The sequence below is a fragment of the Phyllopteryx taeniolatus genome, chromosome 11 (genome assembly GCF_024500385.1).
Source record: "Phyllopteryx taeniolatus isolate TA_2022b chromosome 11, UOR_Ptae_1.2, whole genome shotgun sequence".
NCBI lineage: Eukaryota > Metazoa > Chordata > Actinopteri > Syngnathiformes > Syngnathidae > Phyllopteryx > Phyllopteryx taeniolatus.
The window spans coordinates 7,725,718-7,748,510 of NC_084512.1; the positions used below are offsets into that span (position 1 = coordinate 7,725,718).

At 41.2% G+C, this 22,793-nt stretch overlaps 2 protein-coding genes across 3 annotated transcripts in view; both read left to right on the top strand.

The window, feature by feature from the left end:
- slc1a4 (solute carrier family 1 member 4) overlaps nucleotides 1–11,014 on the top strand; it is a 15,390-nt gene extending 4,376 nt beyond the window's left edge. The window contains 8 exon segments of the mRNA XM_061788926.1: nucleotides 265–307; nucleotides 1,405–1,470; nucleotides 3,508–3,674; nucleotides 3,827–3,950; nucleotides 3,952–4,061; nucleotides 4,403–4,597; nucleotides 6,720–6,854; nucleotides 8,667–11,014. Coding sequence (XP_061644910.1) covers nucleotides 265–307; nucleotides 1,405–1,470; nucleotides 3,508–3,674; nucleotides 3,827–3,950; nucleotides 3,952–4,061; nucleotides 4,403–4,597; nucleotides 6,720–6,854; nucleotides 8,667–8,913 — 1,087 coding nt within the window. The 3' untranslated portion in view covers nucleotides 8,914–11,014.
- A 1,136-nt stretch (nucleotides 11,015–12,150) lies between these two features.
- Nucleotides 12,151–22,793, top strand: part of LOC133485363 (stromal membrane-associated protein 1-like) — a 76,405-nt gene continuing 65,762 nt past the window's right edge. For both annotated transcript variants that reach the window (XM_061788927.1, XM_061788928.1), the window contains exon 1: nucleotides 12,151–12,481. In XM_061788927.1, the coding sequence (XP_061644911.1) occupies nucleotides 12,364–12,481 (118 nt within the window). In that variant the 5' untranslated portion in view covers nucleotides 12,151–12,363. The remainder of the gene's footprint in view (nucleotides 12,482–22,793) is intronic.

Below are 22,793 nucleotides of genomic sequence, written 5' to 3' on the forward strand. Positions count from 1 at the left end.
CAAGTAATGTGTAAACCTTTTAGAGATACATTGTCTTTGTTAACATCTAGCACCAGAACAGTGCCAGAAAAATTGCTTTGTCAGGGAATATGAGGAGCAGTGGACATGATGAACCATCCCTGTAAAAGAGCCAATGAGTAAATACAACTTTCAATGGATGAGTTAAAAACAATTAGATTATGGAAGGCTCTTTCAATATTGAGTTACTTGAGTTTGCATCAAAGCTGACATTTTTTGTAAGGCTAATTTCTTTATCTTTTACAGGAACTTATTCCCGTCGAATTTGGTGGCTGCCGCTTTCCGCTCTGTGAGTGCCGCACTGTCGTGCACGGGTCACCCGTTTTTCACTAACACCTGTCTCATGTACGGATTATTCAGCAGAATTGATTTCTCTGACACCACCGATACTACTTCATGTTCATTTAATGTTGCTGTAAATCCTTACTGGTGTGCTCGGTCTCACAATGACTCTTAATGAGGACTCCTTGGCTTGTCCCCACCAGCCGTTTCCATGGCAAAATCATTCCATTTGAGCCAGCCTAGCAACCCACCTCGCCTCATTGCTTTTGAACGCGGCCCACTTCCTAGAATTATTATGTCTGCTCTATTCGACTATAAAATAGAAATAAGATATGGTCTGTATTTTAGCTAACGGGATGGAAGATGGGGTGCAAGATGGAGCACCCATCAAATGAACGCATACACGCATATCAGCGCATAAAGTCCCGCAAACAAACCGGCGATAACTGGGGAGAGGTGAATGAGTTTCAAAGTGCAGCCAGGTCAGTGAGTGCAATTCCTTCCACACCGTCCACATCTCAATGCACATCCAATTGTGGATTAAACCAAGCAAGCAGAGAGGCACAGCAATAACATGCAGATAGTATTATTATAGTCTTTCTTTGCTCTATAAACACACAACTAATATGCTGTAAAACGCCCGCGACCCTAGTGAGGATAAGCGGTACGGAAAATGAATGGATGTATGATCGTTTTTGTGTTTGGTAACGAACGTAATTACAATTATTGAACACACAAACTTTCCAATTCCTGCGGTGACACAACATGAAAGCCAAGGTGTCTGGTCCACAGACATTTGTCATTCCTAAAGTACACAACAACAGAACTTCAACATTTTTTGAAACCGTTATTTTAAAGGTAAAGGTTTCTTTACGTACAGCGTAAAACACATTCGGTTTGCTGTATACAGTACATGATTTAAACATTACCAGAATGGAAAGGTAGAAACATTACACTTCATTCAATAACCAAACATAGTTTTGGCAAGTTCATGTAATATCAAGCCATTAAGTAATCATGTTAATGACTACATTTCTTTACTAGAATAATAAAAAAAATTATATATATATATGACAGCAAGTTTTCTTCCTCTTTGTGACGCAGTATTCCACCGACTACAAGATAGTTGCTTCAGGCAATGACAGCAATGGGACCACCCGCTATCAAAAGGTAATAAAAACCTTGACCGCCACATTTTCTTACACTTACATGCAGCTCTTCCAGCTCCTTCCCTCAGGTAGGCGCTACCGATCAATGCAAACTAGAACTAGTAGACATTCCAACAGCTTCTTCCCTCTTGCAATCAACTTCTTGAACAGCTAACTTACAATTCCATTACAACAAGCTGGCAATTTTTTGACTTGAGTTCGTTGTCACATTTCTGTATTATGTATTACTCGTGCACTCACTGTAGTTGTCTCGCCGTGCTGCACTATTTGCATATAGTGGCCACTCATGCCAGAGTAGTATCTGCTCCATTTGCACACTGATTGAGGAGTATCTGTAACATTTGCACAACCATTGTCCCAGATTATCGCAGTACTCGTCACTTTAAACCGCATACACTCCTTGAAGTCTCAGTGCCCTTTGCACAATGGTCATTGCACCGGACTATTGCGATATTAGCCATTCGAACTGAGGACTCTGCATCTTTTTGCACAATTGTTGTTTGTTGTTGTTTTTTGTCAATGTCTTTATGTCTCCAAAGTGTTCTGTAAATTGACTGTCTGTTGTACTAGAGCGGCTCCAACTACCGGAGACAAATTCCTTGTGTGTTTTGGACATACTTGGCAAATAAAGATGATTCTGATTCTGATTCTGATTCTGACACTTACAGGCATTTGCAAGTAGTAAGATTAAAAAGTGAATGCGTGAAGCCCTGTTTGCTTTGACAATGTGTGTGTGCGTGTGTGTGTGTGTGTGTGTATGTGTGTTCATGTGTTCATGTGTATGCCCATATATTGCTGATATGTATAAACCCCTGCTGTAGAATGGGTTGTTATAAGACTAGAAAAGTCAAATAGTAACTTGAGGGAGTGGTAGCCATTTTTTTAAATAAAAGTCGGTGGAGGTGCTACGGGTCAAATTTTCTCCTTTCTGTGCGGCCCACAAGTGGCGGTGGGGATTGCTGCTTTTAAGGCTTACACAGTGAAGCCTCTCTATTTGTGGGAGATCGGCACTGCGCAAATGACGAGTCTCTTAAAACGGGGTCGTAATTGCCTATAAATGCCACATAATGGTGTCAAAGCACTTCAAATTGTGTTGCATAAATTGATAGTTAAGTAACGTGTAGTTAATTAATAGATCGAGAGTAAAATCCGTTCATTCTACTTCCGAGGTATCAAACAAATGAATAATTTTCTACATCACGATTTAAATGGTGGTTCTGCATTCGCTGATTGACCAATACCACTTATTTGCTGTATTCTTCCCTGATCCCCTGCTTATTCATGTTTTTTTTTTTTTTTTTTTGTTTACCCGATCTCCTGCTTATTTTTTTTTCCAAGAAGATTATTTTTTTTTGGTGACAGTTATAATAAATGTCAACAGAGTTAAAGAACACACACACAAACACACACACACACACACACACACACACACCAGTCCATTTGGATTGCTTCATTAATAATTTGGTCTGTGACAACAGAGACAAAGAATAATCAGCGACGCATCAACACCATGCATCTACAATGTGCACAATCATGAACACATGTTACATAAACGACTGTATTCAGTAGTTAAATAAACATAATCTTTCACATGACTCATCAACAGTATTAGACTGAAAACTATAGTGGAGGCTGTTCCACGCTAGATTTATTGCCCATACTGAAGAATGGAAAACTAAGAAGAAGAAAAAAAGATTATCTTTTGCGTAATTTATTGCCGTGTAAGAGATACAAGTACAGTAACTGTTTTCAACTGTATAAAACTTAACAATAAAAACAAACAATGAGTCCCCATCCATCCATTCTTTGTTTTTATGTGCACATGTATACAAACAGTTTACAGTATCACATCATTAAAAAAATAAAATCAAATCATTATGAGATAAACCTGTTATTTTGATATGGTTGACTTGACTTTCTATAACCACTGTATGCGCATAGTTTAGGGTGAGACAGATTTTCAATTTTTAGCTTTTAACTAATTGCAATTCAGAATCATAGCTCACCTCTCCATAATCTCCCCACGTTGTCTCTTTAGGTGCCCTTTGGGACAGAAAATGATGGCATGAACATCCTTGGTTTAGTGTTATTCGCGATGGTCTTCGGTGTGGCACTGAGGAAGCTTGGCGACGAGGGCGAGGAGCTTATCCGATTCTTCAACGCTTTCAATGAGGCAACCATGGTGCTGGTGTCCTGGATCATGTGGTGAGTGCTTACACAAGAGGCTTTTAACGTACCTAAGTGGTGGTATTTTTAAAAATTTTTAGGTACATAAAGTCAAAGGCGCTGTATAGAGAAATTAAGACCTCTGTCAAGATATTTTTAGAAACTGAACCCATCCTCCACTATCTTCCCAGGTATATCCCTTTTGGCATTGTGTTCCTGGTGGGCAGTAAGATTGTGGAGATGGAGGATGTGGTTCTACTGGTCACAAGTCTGGGAAAATACATATTTGCTTCCATCCTGGGGCACATTATCCACGGGGGGCATCGTCCTGCCACTCATCTACTTCGGCTTCACGCGCAAGAACCCCTTCAGTTTCCTGTCAGGCCTCATTACGCCCTTCACGACTGCCTTCGCCACCTGCTCCAGGTATAACTCTATTTTCTTGTAGCACTAAAATCCTCAGTGCAATGAAAACGCTGTACTTCTAGGTGTCTGAATAGCTGTATTTTTCAAAGTCTGGGGAGTTGCAGCTGCTTGAGAATTATAAAATGATATATTGTAGGTCTTTTTTATCAAAACTGACTTCAGCTGAATTCAAGGCAAAATCATTCAATAATTAGTTCCTGTTTCTGTATGTTCATGTGACCCAAAAGGCCAACCTTTTCATAGCCTATAAATTCTGTACATTTTATTGATAATAATAAAACAAATAAAAAATAAAAAATCACCGTTGAGGTTTTTTATACTTGATGCAAAATCTCTCACAGCTCAGCGACTCTTCCCTCCATGATAAAGTGCGTGGAGGAGAACAACGGCGTGGACAAGCGGATCAGCCGCTTCATTCTCCCCATTGGTGCCACAGTGAACATGGACGGGGCGGCCATATTCCAGTGCATAGCTGCTGTCTTCATCGCTCAGCTCAACAACCACGATCTTAACGCCGGGCAGATCTTAACTATATTGTGAGTGCACTGCACAAAGTTCAAAATGTTGTGCTAGCAATAGCCTGAATTAATAACATTTTCTTAATTATCCTCACATTATCTGCCACAAGCAATTACCCTAGCAAGTTGAAGGACGGTAATATTGAATGAAATTATGCATAGATTCAGCAGCAGGGTATAAAGCCAGAGATGCGCGTTAAACGTGCACCAGGTTACTGGCATGTATTGCGGTCAGAGCAGAAGAAATACAAAAAAAACCTTTGGCTATCTACCAGTAACGTAAAGTAGTAGTGTGGAGTGAACCCGTTTATCTCAGGTGATATGTTTCAGACCCACCCTCGGTAGGTGAAAATCCATGATGTAGAGACCCAGTAAAATAAAAACACGTCTTAAAAAAATTGTTTTACCCCTCCCACAAAAACCTGCCATATAGCGGCGGCGTGAAGATTGAACCCTGATATAGCGGGTGACCACTTTACTGTAGAAACATTCTCTCTTCCATCCATCCATCCATTTTCTGAGCCGCTTCTCCTCACTAGGGTCGCGGGCGTGCTGGAGCCTATCCCAGCTGTCATCGGGCAGGAGGCGGGGTACACCCTGAACTGGTTGCCAGCCAATCGCAGGGCACATAGGAACAAACAACCATTTGCACTCACAGTCATGCCTACGGGCAATTTAGAGTCTCCAATTCAGGCATGTTTTTGGGATGTGGGAGGAAACCGGAGTGCCCGGAGAAAACCCACGCAGGCACGGGGAGAACATGCAAACTCCACACAGGCGGGGCCAGGGATTGAACCCTGGTCCTCAGAACTGTGAGGTGGATGTGCTAATCCTGGCCTGGCCAGCCCGCGGCTCGCGAGCCTCATGCGGCTCTTTAACTAGTTTCATGCGGCTCTTCAGGACCTGTCACATGACATGCGTCAAAAATGCTTGGCTGGCGCTGTCATTCACTCCCCCTACAGCTAGATGGCACACTGACCATGTAAGCCTGTTTGAGTGACGTCAAACGAGCGACGAGAGAATCTTTGGTGTGACATCATTTGTGTTGTAAACAATTTCCGTCAAGTTACCTCTTGAAATGGCAGGGAAAAAAAGCACAGCCAAACGAAAATATGAAGAAGAACACAGGACGTTTTTGCCAGAGTGGGAGAGTTTATATTTTTTTGTTAAACGTAATGGCAAGCCGATCTGCCTTATATGTCACGCAGCATTAGCGCATTTCAAAGCTTCAAATCATCAGCGTCACCTCAGCTCACTCCACCCTAACATCGAACAGGAATTTCCAAAAGGGACTGAACTTCGCAAGAACAAGTTGGTCGCTTTGAAAAGCAAGGCAGAAAAGCAGGTGCAGTTTTTCAAAAAATTTACAAAACACTCGAAGACCGTAACGCTTGCATCATATCAGCTGGCTTGGAAGCCAGACTGTTTGAAAGCCCCGCTCGTCACAGATGAGGCTGCGGCTGAGTTGGAGATGATCGACCTTTGTGAGGAGGATCAACTGAAAGCTGTTTTAAGGGAAGGGACCGTTGAGTTCTGGAAAAGTGTGCCAATTGAAAAATACCCCAACATCAAACGAGCTGCGCTTAAGATACTGTCCATGTTTGGGTCAACGTACGTCTGCGAGTCTGTGTTTTCTACCCTGAAACATGTGAAATCAAAGCATCGATCTGTTCAGACTGACACTCATTTGAAAGAATTGCTTAGAGTGGCAACAACAGAATACAAGCCAGATTTGAAGAGGATTGTTCAAGATAAGGAATGCCAGAAGTCTCACTAAGCAGCATAGTAAGAGAAAGATGTTATTGAAAATTATTCTATTATTGTTTGTGGACTTGCTTGAACTGAGAGTTTGTGTGTGTGAGACAGTGCACACAATGTTAACTGTTGAAAATTACTGATGATATCATGTTGGTGTGGTTCTTTTCATTAGATCTGGCTGAGCAGAGGTCTGTGTATGCGTGCATACATGATTAAAAGATGATGTTCATGTGTACCCGTGTATGTGGCTCTTTGCAGTAACAGAGAAAAAAAAGTGGCTCTTAGTCTCTGACTAGTTGGCCACCCCTGCTCTAACCAGTCGGCCACCGTGCCGCCCATTCTCTCTTCCTCTATGAATTATGGTATGGATTTTTGTTTCTAGGGTGACAGCCACGGCCTCCAGCGTCGGGGCTGCAGGAATCCCAGCTGGCGGCATCATCACCATTGCCATCATCCTGGAGGCCATCGGGCTGCCGACCAATGATCTGTCTCTCATGCTGGCTGTTGACTGGATCGTGTGAGTAAAGTTGGTGAACTCACATCGACTTCGGCATGGGAATCCAAACTAAGAGGATGGTTTTGAACGGAAGGTAGATAAAACACGGTCACTTTGGCCATTTGCGTACATGATAACAGGGTTTTTGGAGTCTTAAAGCGGATCGACAGTATTTTGAAAAATTTACTTCTGAATCGCTTGTATACAAATGGGTCTCTGGAGTACACCCACACTGAGTTTCTCTCTCTCTCAGTAAAAAAGATTGATTGTCTCAAGGGGCGCTTGCTTTTTTCCACACCAGGCTTTGCTAGAAGATGCTTGCTTGCCTGTTCAATCCTATAACTCTACCATTATGACATAATAATCCATACTGGCCAGCAGTATATGAGGCAGGGTGTCCAGTAGGTCACTTACATGATGAGCTCTCCCAAAGGGGCTAATTTCAGCAAGGCATGAAATAGGGTACGTAATGTGTACTATAATTCTTAATCCTTGGGGTATTTTTGACGAAAGCATGTCACAGACATTTAAATGCATTATGTCTCCTTTAAAGCACGCACATTTGAAAATGGGTCTCATTGTGAGTGTAACGTGTAAATGCTGAAAATATTTAAAAACACTGAGGGTGCGTGTATGTGCGGTTAAGTGTTCAGCATTAATATATGGATATCGCAACAAAAACAATAGTGGACGAGAGGTTTTTGCTTCACAGCACAGTGCACATTACACTATTAAACGTCTTTGTTCACATATCACAGATTTACAGATGAAAGGTAAACAAAAGATACTTCAAAAGACATTCTTGTTTGTTTGTAGTGACATTTGAAGAGACACATCTCAAATTATAGCTGTTAGACAAAATTGTTGACACTATGTTTTTTCACCTCCCTAAGGTCCATGTGAACTGGAATTGTTTTGACAAGATTGAAGTCCGAATGCAAAACCTTTCAAACACAAAGGTGTAAAACATTTCCATTAGAAGAAGCTGCAGGACAGGAGATAAACTGGAACCTCAGCTCAGTGTGGTGTAACAGCAGGTTAAATTGTATGAAATGGATACTGGTGGCCGGCGGCACGGTGGACGACTGGTTAGAGCGTCAGCCTCACAGTTCTGAGGTGCGGGGTTCAATCCCCGTCCCCGCCTGTGTGGAGTTTGCATGTTCTCCCCGTGCCTGCGTGGGTTTTCTCCGGGCACTCCGGTTTCCTCCCACATCCCAAAAACATGCATTAATTGGAGACTCTAAATTGCCCGTAGGCATGACTGTGAGTGCGAATGGTTGTTTGTTTCTAAGGGCCCTGCGATTGGCTGGCAACCAGTTCAGGGTGTACCCCGCCTCCTGCCCGATGACGACTGGAATAGGCTCCAGCACGCCCGCGACCCTAGTGAGGAGAAGCGGCTAAGAAAATGGATGGATGGATACTGGTGGCACATCTGCCTCACAGTTCTGAGGACCCGGGTTCAAATCCGGCCTTGCCTGTGTGGAGTTTGCATGTTCTCCCCAAGTCTGTGTAGGTTTTACTCCGGTTTCCTCCCACATCCCCAAAACATGCATGCTAGGTTAATTGGAGACTCTAAATTGACCGTAGGTGTAAACGTGAGTGCGAATGGTTGTTTCCATGTGCCCTGTGATTGGCTAGCGACCAGTTCAGGGTGTACCTCGCCTATCGCCCGAAGATAGCCCAGCACGCCCGTGACCCTAGTGAGGATAAGCGGTAAAAAAAATGGATGGAAATGGATACTTTTATTGTGTCACCCATGCGGTGGGAAATGCTGTTGAAAAACATAGTCCTGTTTTGGGAAGATAATGTTTACTTTGTATCATTTGTGTGTAGGGATCGCACAACCACCATGGTCAATGTGGAAGGTGATGCTCTGGGTGCTGGAATCCTGCATCACATCAACCAGCAGATGAAAAAGCAGCAGCAGCAGGAGGGGGAGATGGAGGAGGGAGAGGAGCTTTCTGAGGTGCGGGTGGAGACGGTGGCCAACATCCAGGCGCAGGAGGAGACCTCACCTCTTGTTATGCACAAAACCAAAGCTTCAGAAGCCGTACCGGAAGCCATCGAGTCAGTCCTGTGAACTCATGCAAGTTATTTTTTGTATTCCTTGTCAGACCTTTTGACCTTTGTACACTGTTGATGTCGCTGCTGTTGGAACACTCATCTGAGTCATTGAAGTAGATAAGGACACGAGTTGGCTAATGTTCTAAAAAGTTTGGTTTTCACCATTATAATTCATGTCCAGTCTACAGTATTGACAGATGTGTGCCAATATACATACAAACATTCCAATCAATGTGATACTTATGTTTCTTCGTTCCTGACGTACATTTCTTTATTTTATTTAGACCAATGCTATCTACAGACCTCAAATAAGAACTTGACAGCCATATGTCATGTGCCATATTATAATTATACCAGGGTACATTTTTGAGACAGGTACTTTTAACATATGTAAAGAAAAAGGTCTCACAACACAGTCTATGTCACAATCAAATGTGAACATTAACACCATGGGTGAGGAGGTTTTGTTGTTTGTGCTACTCACAGATGTTAACATTTGTTTTTCTGACCAACATGTCAAACATTAACCCTTGGAATGAAGGAGTCTGGCCAGTTTTTCCACACTAACTACTAACCTAGTGCTACATTGTCGCATTTAGGGAAGCGGAATATGTTGACACAGTGAATGAACAAACTATTTATCCCCAAGTATTTTAAATTAACCAAATCCCTAATACCAATACTACAGTGACCACAATAACAAATAATTTGATTACGTATTTATGTTAGTTTTCCTTCCTCGACATTTCATTGCCATCTAAAGGCAGTTATTGTTAAGGTTGTTCTGAAATAATGTAGTGCACATTTTTTTACAAACTGAAGCTGATTGCCACGTTTTTTTTTTTTTTAGCTGGCACAAAGCAAATCAAGCAACCTTTGTCAGCTACTGCATTTGCTGTAGATAGTCTTTGGTTAGCTTTCTACTCTGTTTGTGACTTATATACAACTTCTAAAAGAAAAAGAAAAGAAATATCGTAAAAACAGCAACAAAAGACTGTTCTATTACGCATGAATGTTTTTTTTTTCATTTAAATGAGTGGTGATTAATTTATAGGATACTGTGAAAGGCTCGTGTATCGGCTATGGATTTGAAGTACGGTAAGCGCCTTGTTTGTTGAGCCTGCTCTCTGAATAAAGAAGCAGACGATTGTACGAGAAATATTATTGGGTCACTTTGAAAGTTAAAAAAAACTACTTTATCTACTCTAAATGCCTGATTGCTCTAAAAGCATAGTGTTTCATTGCTAAATATAGTATTTTCAGATAGGCACGATGAGGCTCCTGTTATTTTATTTTATTTTTATACATGCAAAATAGTACATTCTGAACGTTATATGGTGCTTAACGTTTTACATAATTTATTTCTAACTTCCTGTAAAGTCATGCTGGAGAGAGCCCCACTTTTTTATATAGATTATGAACTAAATATTCAGCAAATTAACATAGAATATTGTTCCAATTTTTTGTTTTTTAAATCCAACAACAGACATGATGACACTAAAGTGATGTTTAGACTGTCGACCCACAATAATCTCTTGCTGCCCTCTGGTGGTAACCAACGGTACTATTGCCTTGAGGACAGTTTGTCAAGTACTTTTGCTGAAGTTACTACACGTGATACTGTTCCCATTGATTTAATTAGCATTTTCATTCATGGGCAACATATGGTGTGAGCGAGGACTCTCATTTTGCTGCCATCTTAAAGGTGCTCAATGTGATGTCTTTAGGTGTTGAGTCATGTGTTTAAACTGTTTTAAGCAGATTGTGAATTTGTATGCTGTGAAACGTGCACAATCATTTCACTTGAGATTCTATCGCAACCACTTCTGTCTTATCAATTTTGTATTGTCTATCTTTTTTTAATATAGCTGATGTGACACGCGTACTTATGACTCGTTATATGTACTATGATCTACAGTACGGTACTTTCTAAAAATGAAATTCTGTGCTCGTGTACCTCTGCTGTTAGAAACTACCTTTACTTGTGTTTAAATGAATAGTTTCATTATTTCCTTGCCTGTACTACAGCACGTTGTGCAGCTGTGTTTTAGCATTTGATTCATTCTGCTGTTTGTCACTGTTATAAAGAAGTAAAGTTACATTTGACTGTAACCCAATTTGGAGGCCCAACTGGTTGTTTCTTCCTCGTTATCACTCAATTTACTGCTTGTCTTCGTCGAGCATGAGCCCATTCCAGCTGACTTTGGGTGAGAGGCAATGTTGTACACCCTAGACCGGTTGTCAGTTAGTTGCAGGGCACATCGACAAACATTCAGTTCAGAGTCTTTCGTTAACCTAAAATGGATGATTTTTGGAATGGGATAAACATGCAAACCCTGCGATTCCAACCCCAACTGTATGAGGCAGACCGCTGTGCTGCCAAATGGGTGGAATAGATCGTGTAATGATTTCCAGTGTTTTCTACAGCTGTTTTGAAACTACTATGTAAGCAATTCCCTCTAAAATGGATTGACTGCTGAAAAATGCTGCATCTGACAACAAACAAAATCAGTGTTTTATATCACAGCATCCCCATCTTATACCATTCAAAAATGCACCCTACAGGGGTTGCGAGTTTCAGAGAGATGACTTCAAAGCAATTTATTGACTGCACGGCAAATGCAAAATCATTTTTTGTTTTTTTTAAAACATGAAGCAACCAATACATTTTCTGGTTAAATTAGAAGTGGTATTTAAACAGTCCTCTTCATCAAGCAGTTCCCCTTTTGACATCGTGAGACCAAGACGACGCCTAACAATTCATCAACAGTACCTTGCCATTGCGAGTCTTGATTCTCTCAGGGGGAAGTTGTGAATTTTGCATTTCAACTTTGTCAGAGAAACGCAAGTTGTGCAAGAAGGACTTGAAACACTGAATAGTCGGACATGTGCATTCAGTAGTTTAGAGGAGGTCAAATTAAGTTAACCTGTAATGCATTTTAGGTTCATCCCGAAGTTTGAAACAAAAGCCTGAATAACTCTAACTTTTTATGAGTCGTGCATATATTTCGGAGACAGTACACAACTTACAGTCGTGGCCTTTTATTTGGCTTGTCCGTAGCACAAGTGTGCAATAACAAGGCACCTTCATCAGCATCTTTAAACCTGACCTCATCACCTGATAGATCACTATATCATTGTTGTAATCGCGTAGCACTCTTTGATTTACTTTTTTCCCATTTTAAAAATAAACCTTATGTTTTGATGAAATAGTGTTGCTTTCTCTCATTTAATTTAAAATGGGAGCCGAAAGGTTGTGCGTCCACCTGGGTCGTTAAAATATCCGACGATCGTGAAGGCAGCAGGGATGCTGCCCTTTGTTAGCAGGTTGGATGCTAGCAGTGCACCAACAGTGAGGCTGAGCTTCACGGGCATGACACAAGCCTTTTAAGAGCAACCTGTTGTCCTGTCGGTCATATTCCTCGGCTGTCCACATCAACGGACTAACGTCCACACTTGAGCCGCCATGACGACGCGTTCTGAAAGAGAAAAAGCCCAGAAACTGAATGAGCGGCATCAGGCCATTCTGTCGAAACTGCTGAGAGAGGACGAGAACAAGTATTGTGCTGACTGTGCGGCAAAAGGTAAAGTGTGCATGTTTTGCCCGCTCGAATAACAAATGCATGTGCGAAATATCCAAATGTTGTTGTGTTTGTTTGGTTGCTTGATAACCGTCTACTAAAGCCAAAAACACAATATCGTTTCTTAAGTGTCGATATACTGCCACAGTTTCCTGTCCTAGTTGTTAAATGTTAGCATGACAATAGAATTGATTTGTCCATCATCGACCCCTTTATGTTATGGTGTGTAACCGGAACGGTAAGTAGCAATTGGAAGGTGGGATTATTTGAAATGCTATATTACTAAAAGGTATAGGTTCACAACTCCATTTAATATCCATCTTCCGCTAAGTATCTTAAAAGTAAAAGCGTTGAGCGCCTGAAGTGTAACTAAAACAAAAGAGTTATTCTCAGGTTTGACTATCGGCTAACTTGGCACAAAACTTATCGTTTCGTGTGTCTATGTATTTTTTTCAAGGATTGATTTGAATAAGTATACTTCATTGGATGTTTGTTTTAGTTTGAAATCGATAGTTTCTTACTTCCGCTTTTGGTTTGTCAAACTGCCATTAACTTGACAGTGGTGGGCGATGATGTATCGGTGTCACGTCCTTGGCTGCTGTATTTATGAGCGGAAAACGTCCTTCTGCTTTGACACAAATGACGCTGATCTGCCTCCTCTCGTGTAGAGAAATAATGTCATGAAAATACCATTAGACAAATCCAGGGCAGTTCTTCGCAACTACAAACCATTAACTCTCTGACAGCGCCAAACAAAACCACGCGTTATTATCTTTGTAAGTGGTATTGTTGATATAACCTAAGCAGGTGTGTAGGTAAGCGGAAAACATGATGATGTGATTTATTCTAAGTTATATGTACATTATATAATGTTGTTGCGTGTATGAAAACGTCAGTTATTTGAAGACAAATGACATTGGAAAATTAAAGTTACGGTTTCTAATTATCCAAGTGATGAATTGAATGGTAATGATAATCGCCATTATTTTTCTTGTTTGTGCATGTGTGAAGAGCTACAGTATTTTGCAAAATCCTGTAAGTCTACTTGGTTATTGTGAAAAAATGATATTTATTTAACCAGATCTGCACATTTTACAAACTTTATTTTTATCTAATTAGATCAATTAATTGGCAGTGCCGCCCTATGGGGGGCACAAGACAGTACAAACTGTAGGCCGGTCCCAAGCCCGGATAAATGCAGAGGGTTGCGTCAGGAAGGGCATCCGGCTTAAAACTTTGCCAAATAAATATGAGCGTTCATCCAAAGAATTCCATACCGGATCGGTCGTGGCCCGGGTGGAACGGTGGAAATTCAGCCACTGTGGGTCGAAGTCGAAGAAGAGGTGGAAAACGGGTTCTTCGGCAGAAAGAGAAGAGAAGAGGAAAGCACAGAGCCTAGAACTGAATGTGGGGACTTTGAATGTTGGGACTATGACAGGAAAATCTTGGGAGTTGGTTGACATGATGATTAGGAGAAAAGTTGATATATTGTGTGTCCAGGAGTCCAAGTGGAAAGGCAGTAAGGCTCGAAGTTTAGGAGCAGGGTTTAAATTATTTTACCATGGTGTAGATGGGAAGAGAAATGGAGTCGGGGTTATTTTAAAAGAAGAGTTGGCTAAGAATGTCTTGGAGGTGAAAGAGTATCAGATCGAGTGATGAGGCTGAAACTTGAAATTGAGGGTGTTATGTATAATGTGATTAGTGGCTATGCCCCACAGGTAGGATGGAACCTAGAGGTGAAAGAGAAATTCTGGAAGGAGCTAGACAAAGTAGTTCTGAGCATCCCAGACAGAGAGAGAGTCGTGATTGGTGCCGATTGTAATGGACATGTTGGTGAAGGAAATAGGGGTGATGAAGAAGTAATGGGTAAGTACGGCATCCAGGAAAGGAACTTGGAGGGACAGATGGTGGTAGACTTTGCAAAAAGGATGCAAATGGCTGGAGTGAACACTTTTTTCCAGAAGAGGCAGGAACATAGGGTGACCTATAGGTAGAAGCACGCAGGTGGATTACATCTTGTGCAGACGATGTAATCTGAAGGAGGTTACTGACTGTAAGGTAGTGGTACGGGAGAGTGTGGTGAGACGGCATAGGAGGGTGGTGGGGAGGAAGATTAGGAAGACAAAGGCAGAGCAGAGGACCATGTGGTGGAAGCTGAGACAGGACGAGTGTTGTGCGGCTTTTCGGGAAGAGGTGAGACAGGCTCTCGGTGGACAGGAGGAGATGCCTGAGGAATGGAGGAAAGGTGTGCTGGTGCCCATTTTTAAGAACAAGGGTGATGTGCAGAGCTGTGGGAACTATAGAGGAATAAAGTTGATGAGCCACACAATGGGAAAGAGTAGTGGAACCTAGACTCAGGACAGAAGTGTGTATTTGCGAGCAACAGTATGGTTTCATGCCTAGAAAGAGTACCACAGATGCATTATTTACCTTGAGGATATTGATGGAAAAGTACAGAGAAGGTCAAAAGGAGCTACATTGTGTCTTTGTAAGAGAAAGTCTATGACAGAGTACCAAGAGAGGAACTGTGGCACTGCATGCGGAAGTCTGGAGTGGCAGAGAAGTATGTTAGAATAATACAGGACATGTACGAGGGCAGCAGAACAGTGGTGAGGTGTGCTGTAGGTGTGACAGACAAATTTAAGGTGGAGGTGGGACTGCATCAGGGATCAGCCCTGAGGCCCTTCCTGTTTGCAGTGGTGATACTTTAAATACTTGGGGTCAACCATCTAGAGCAATGGTGAGTGTGGTCAGGAAGTGAAGAAACGGGTCCAAGCAGGTTGGAACGGGTGGAGGAAGGTGTCAGGTGTGTTATGTGGCAGAAGAGTCTCTGCTAAGATAAAGGGCAAAGTTTATGAAACAGTGGTGAGGCCAGACATGATGTATGGATTAGAGACAGTGGCACTGAAGAGACAACAGGAAGCAGAGCTGGAGGTGGCGGAATTGAAGATGTTGAGGTTCGGTCTCCGAGTGACCAGGTTGGATAAAATTAGAAATGAGCTCATCAGAGGGACAGCCAAGGTTCGATGTTTTGCAGACAAAGTTAGAGAGAGCAGATTTCAATGGTTTGGACACATCCAGAGGAGAAATAGTGAGTATATTGGTAGAAGGATGATGAGGATGGAGATGCCAGGCAAGAGAGCAAGAGGAAGACCAAAGAGAAGGTTGATGGATGTCATGAGGGAAGACATGAAGGCAGTTGGTGTTCGAGAGGAGGATGCAGGAGATAGGCTTACATGGAAAAGGATGAAATTCACTTTTAGGAGATTGTTTTTTCTTAAACAGAAGAACATCTGGTCTTGCAATATTAATTAGCATGATTTTTAAAAAATTTAATTTATCAAGTTTTCCAAACCACATGATCAAAGCACGACGAATTGTAGATATAGTCCAGTCAATATTATGCCATACAATGTGTGGGAGGAAACCGGAGTGCCCGGAGAAAACCCACGCAGGCACAGGGAGAACATGCAAACTCCACACAGGCGAGGCCGGGATTTGAACCCGGGTCCTCAGAACTGTGAGGCAGATGTGCTAACCAGTTGTGCACCGTGCCGCCTATGCTATTTTGAATTGTTTTTTAATTTAATTTAATTTTAAATTTGTCTGGCAGTTTATGGGTACATGCAGTTTCTAAAGGTGACTGTCTGGTATTTTGAAGTTTTTTACAATCAATATTTCCTTCGACATGGTAAGGTGTAGACATTTCTATATTTCCTTTTTATCTACTCAAGGAACACATTTTTATGGAGGAACACATTTTGATAAACTGACTTTTATGACTTTTATGGCCTAACAACCAGCAGCACAAAACACAGATAACTAAACATTTGTAAAAATACATAAACAAACACAAATAAATATATCTATTTTTAAAATTATTTATAAATAAATAAATACATAAGTAGAAAATATCACAAACAGAATAGGCTATCTCGAGCAGAATAGAAAAAAACTTCACTGTCAGGGGAACAATGAAAATCAGTTAGGCAGCTTACAATTTGCAGCGTTGAGGTAAAACATATAAGAACTCATTCATAAAAAAGACAGTATTTACAGAAAGAAGAGGGAATATATGCCTGTAAGTATTGTTGGGTGTTTCATGCCTTTGGTCTTTGCATGTCTGAAGTACTACTGGTTTGTTTCGACTAAAGTTACATTTGTTTGATGGTTAGCGTGATCACAATAGCGATGCAATTCCCATGAACCTTCATTTACCTTATTCCACAATGTAGTAGTGGAGATGTTATTTGTCAGCTATGGTCTGATCTCATTCAATGTGGTTTGCCTGTAGATGGTGGCACTGAATCACACTAAAAGTCCAGAAGGGGGCAGCATATCCTTTAACATCCGCAAGACATGGGGTTTGCGTCACTAAACTGTATATTTTGTAGTACTGAATGTTGTGGCATTATCTGTGGAAAGTAAGTGGAGTTTATTTTGAAGGGAAATACAACTATATTTCACAGGAATGATTTTCTCAGCTGTTTTCTAGAGCACAGTGGCAAAGAAAATGAAGTACATAGATTTTGTGTGGTAAAATGTTGTTTTACAACAGTTTATGAAAAGAATAACCATGTGACTGTACTTCCCTACGTTAGTGTATTTACGCCTGAACCTTTCAGTGATTATACATTTGAGAACAAGCAAGAACAGCACGTTGCAGTTTAGTTAACGGGAGGTCTACAAATATATGAGGCTTGACTTGACCTGCAGCAGTTTTGTTGACACATCTCTGTTGTTACGAGGATGACTCATCTCTCTGACTGGGCTTGAAAAGAGGATGTGTTAGAGTTCCAAAGATGTTTTTTCTTATGAGTTATTTATTTGGGAAGTCTAAATGGATTCACAATTTTATCAAACTTCCTTCCTCTCCATGTGGAAGGTCACTAAAAAACAAGATGACTTTATCGGGTCTACCATAGAGAATTTTTTTGCTTTTCCCCTATACTGTATGTTTCAGTGTGAACTGTCTAGATATACGTATTATAATCCTAAACAAGACAGCACCGTGGGACATTTGGTTAGCACATCTGCCTCATAGTCAAAAAGGTTTGTGTTTGAATCTCGGCTCGGCCCTTTCATTGTGGAGTTTGCGTTTTCTGGGGTTTTCTACAAGTACCTTCTACATTCCAAAATCATGCATTTTATGTGGTTGAAGTCTAAATAGATGTGATTGTGGGTGTGAATTGTTGTGTCCTGGGATTGACCGGTGACCAATCCATAGTGTAACCAGTAGTGATGCACCGGAATGAAAGTTCTTGACCGAAAATGTGGAACCCAGGGCCGAAAAACCGAAAGCTGACACATCGAGTGAATGAGTTGTTTAATATACATAGGTATACTGAATGTACCATTTGTTTAACCAAACAATAATAATAATAACTGGGTTTTGAACGTCATAACTTCATAAAAATGAAACGGGTAAAATTTGGGTCTGCTGTTGAGCTCACTTATGTCAGAAACACAAAACATGATCCAAATGAAACCATGATTTGTGTTCTGCACACAACACTCTTGGCGGCGGTGTCGGATGGACAACTGTGAAAAATGTTTTTGCTGTTTAGGGTTAGGGTTATAGGGTATGTTTACATGTGTTCATTGCCAGTTTATTCAGTTGAACACTTCTGGTTTCTGATTGGTTGCGTCAGAACAGTGGCATAGCTCATTACAAACGCGCACACACACTCACACCGGGTGTCAGGGCTTTAATTTCATGCTCTGCTGGCTGCCTCCCTCCTCCATGTTGTTGTAGAGCTCCACTGTCCCTCATCAAGGCTCCATGGTGTATGTGTGTTTGTGGTTCTCTCAGCTCTGATGACTTTGTTTGTGATGGCGTGTGTGCAATTACTCAATGTATTTATATGAGTGCCAGTACATGTGTCGCTTTGTGTCGGTGTCTTGTGCGTGTCTCCTGTGTGCATTCATGCGCGAGTATCAGTTGGTTTACTTCAGTTGACAATTTTACCGTCCGCGAGAGTGTATGGCCTCGTTTTGTCACTCTGCTCGATTTGCACAAATTTACCTGCATGAAAGTGCGAGTGTATGAACGGAGCTCATTTTGTTGACTCAGGTCAGCAGTCAACCTGTTTATGAGCATGTATATACTGTAAAAGCACAGCAATATTAATTTCTTACTGTGTTTACATGTTCGCGTAATGACTTAAGAGCGTTGGGGATGGTAAGGATGCACCAGAGGTACTTAACTGATTCACTCGTTCTCGTGCAGCTAATAGACTGATTGTTTTTTGTTTTGTTTACTCTGATACTATTTACCAAGTAGTTTATCTTCTTGTTGTGCGGTCAAAGGTAACCACCGGCTTGAGTTGTACAGTGGACCTGTTATAATAAGATCTATCGGCATCTTTTACTGTCTCCATTGTGATCGTCATGAAAATGTAAACCCTAATTATGTTCTGGAAATAATCCGAATCATGGTAAGTGCTGCCACAACTAACTTCAAAAACATGGCAGACAAGTTATGTAATAGAACCTTAAAAGTTAAATGCCCTTGATCTTGCACAATTCGGTGGTAATTGGACCAAAACCTTTGGGAGAAATATGCCTATAATGTTGCCTGAAACTTCATAGGATCCCACCTCAACATGCTGCAGTTCAGTGATCATCACGGGATTAACGCTGGGTGTCTGTTTTTCACTCAAGCCAACGTATGTTCACATATACTGCACATTCAAATCCCTATCCACACTAGCAAGGTTTGAAAAATAGTCTCTGTCCTGATGAATAGAAACAATGGTGCAGAGACAAACGCTGAAGGTGGATTTTTAGAAAGTCTTCACCCTGGTTAGAACTCAGTCTTTAAGGAAAACAACATTTTTGCATCTGATCAAATGACCCAAATGCAGAGAAAAATGTGTTTTTGAAAAGATCTGCTTGTATGGACGATGATTAGTCCAAAAGATGGACAGACAATTTGCATTATGTCATGCGAGATGCTGTGCAAAACATCAGTGTCCTCATTTAAGCAAAGCTTTTTAAGATAAATGCAAATGTTTTTCTATCCCCAAATTAAGGCACTTGGTCCTTGCTACCATCCTGACCATTGTATACAGGCTCTGTGGTGTACTTCCATGTATTTTATTGTTACGTAACCTTTTCATTTCCTTAAATCACATTTTATAAATACTGGAACCCTTTTTAATATTAAATAATAAATAATAACAGAAGGGCTTTGTGGTAACACTTAATTGTGGCCCTGTTTAATGGTCGCTGAATACATTCGGTTAACCATTTCACAGACAGGCAGAACATTTCAGGCTCTTTTTTCATTTTATAAAATGTTGTAGTGCTGTACCTCGTGGTCCGGCTCATTGATTGCCAATTTACAGCAGATGTCGAATTGTCAGACTTGACAAATGAGTCCATCTCATCAGTAACAGAAATTCTAACTTTGGGCCTGCCTGTAATTATCTGCGCAGTTTCACCTGAACTCAGGATTCTTGTCGCGACTTTGCCTTGCTTATTTTATGAGAAATCGCTGAAAAGACAAAAACATGGGGTGTAATGCTCATTTAAAAACTTTTTTTCTGAGAAATAAGACATGCTTAGTTGTGAGAAAAACATTATTTACCTGTTTGAAAATCCATGAAATGGTGTGACACATTTGCAGTAGGAAAGAAAATACGTAGTTTATGGCTCTTCTTTTACAGTTTTAAGAGCAAAATCCAACTTTTTCTGATACAGCGCTCCATCTGATTACAAAGTTAATGGTTTTCTGTGTTTTGATTGGACTGTCAACCACTTCAGTGATCATTTTAAAGAGTCCTGTATGAGTCTCCTACAGGGACAATTTCATGCATGTGGTGTCTTTTTTTTTTTTGGAGAGTGCAAACTAAAGTAAAGCCAGATATCCAACAGATAGAGTCCTGCTTACGGAGGCTCAGCTTGTTGATTTAGGCTTAACACTCAGTCATCCCTGCTTTAATGCCCCTTTAGGCCGTCAAGCGTATTAGTGCCACTGAATTAACATACTGATGTTCTTACCAGAGACCGGCATGCCCACTGCTCTGTGCACAATTCTGTTCTCTTCCAGCAGGCACTGCTGCACCAATATTTTGTATCCTGGATCTATAAAAGTCACTTCAATTTGTCAGGCTTCTAATCTGATTGTCCTGGAATACAGTGCTGAGGGTCTTTAGCCACGAAGCCATTCAAGTCATTTGTCTCTCATTTAACGGCCCTGTACTATTAGTTCTGATGATTATCCGAGTGGTAGGATTTCCTGAACATATGCAAATAAGGGAAGGGGACACCTGAACAATGCTGAGGACTATTGCGGACTATATAGCATGTCTCCAGTACTAACATTCACATTTTGGTCCACAGGGCAATTTGAGCACTCAACTGCTTTGCTGAGCACTCTAAAAAAGCACTTCGTTGGATGACAATTTAAAGTGCCAGTTCCCCCTGAGTTGTGCATTCCAAATTTGTATTGTTTCTTTTAAAATTAATTACTCATTAACCTTCAGTATCAGTGTCTGTTTGAAATTGGCAAATTCCTTCATTTACATTTCTGGGCCAGAACATCAGTATTGAATTATTTAAACTTGCTTGTTTTACCTTAGGACATCATCTGAACACATTGAACATTAAAAAAACTAAACATTAACTAAATGAGCTTGAAACAAAAACGTAAAGTTTCCTTTAGTCAAGTGCATGTCGGAAGGTATCTCCACCTCACTAAAGGCCTCTTCTAATATACAGTGGTGTGAGTAAGAGTCAATAAAATGAAAACAAATGTGCTTATATAATGATATTGAATTCCACACAGGTCCAGTTCAGATTAGCTCACTATGGTGCATTTTGGAACTGTAAAGCAGGCTTTTTTCCTGGCTTAAAGTGAGACAGAGGTGGTACCATTCAAACCTTGCGCACGTGTGTGCATGCCATGCCCCCCGACTGGGTTGGTTTGAAGCGGTTGAAATGACCACAAATTCTTTTGATTTTTACCTCACTGAACTAAGATAGGCTTAATATTGTTCTGAGAAATAAGACATGCTTTGTTGCAAAACAAACAGTATTTACGAGTTTGAGAATCCATGAAATCGCCCAACTGTTTTGCAGTATGAAAAAGAAAATGCTTTAATTGCAGCTCTTTTTCTTTGATGATTGAACTTTCAACTGCTTCTGATCCTGCGCCATCACGTCACCGCTGCATAGTACCGCAATTGCAGTTAAAATTGACACCCAGTTTAGTGCAGCGATGGTCAAATGTTAACTTTTTTTATGATGTCAGCTGTTGTAGAGCATCAGGCAGCCTGAAATTGGGCAGAGATGGCTGCCTCCAAGTTTTGTATGCAAGAAAAACCCTAGTAAAGCCTGACCTGTGTCCTGTGACCTTGTTTTCACGCACGTGTGCAGGCTGGATTGCAGCAGCAACACAAATAGGGTGACAGTGAATTGTCATTATGTACAGCTTGAGCTGTTCAACAATCCGGGGTCTCTGTTGTCGCATTTTACGCTTCATAATGTGGAACAATGGGAGGCAGGTCTGGACTGCAGGCAGGCCAGTCTAGTACCCGGACTCTTTTACGGAGCCACGCTGTTGTAACACGTGTAGAATGTGGTTTGGCATTGTCTTGCTGAAATAAGCAGGGGCGTCCATGAAAAAGACGTTGCTTGGATGGCAGCATATGTTTCTCCAAAACCTGTATGTACCTTTCAGCATTAATGGTGCCTTCACAGATATGTAAGTTACCCATGCCATTGGCACTAACACAGCCCCATACCATCACAGATGCTGGCCTTTGAACTTTGCGTTCATAACACTCCGGGTGGTTCTTTTCCTCTTTAGCTCGTAGGACACGATGTCTACAATTTCCAAGAACAATTTGAAATGTGGACTCTTCAGGACCACAGAACACTTTTCCACTTTGCATCAGTCCATCTTAGATGAGGTCGGGCCCAGAGAAGCCGGCGGCGTTTCTGGGTGTTGTTGATAAATGGCTTTTGCTTTGCATAGTAGAGTTTCAAGTTGCATTTACGGCTGTAGCGCCGAACTGTATTTACTGACATTGGTTTTCTGAAGTGTTCCCGAGCCAATGTGGTGATATCCTTTACACATTGATGTCGGTTTTTGATGCGGTGCCGCCTGAAGGATCGAAGGTCACGGGCATTCAATGTCGGTTTCCGGCCTTTGCCGCTTACATCCAGTGATTTCTCCCGATTCTCTGAACCTTTTGATGATATTATGGACCGTAGATGACGAAATCCCTAAATTCCTTGCAATTGTACGTTGAGGAACATTGGCCTTAAACTGTTCGACTATTTTCTTACGGACTTGCTCACAAAGGGG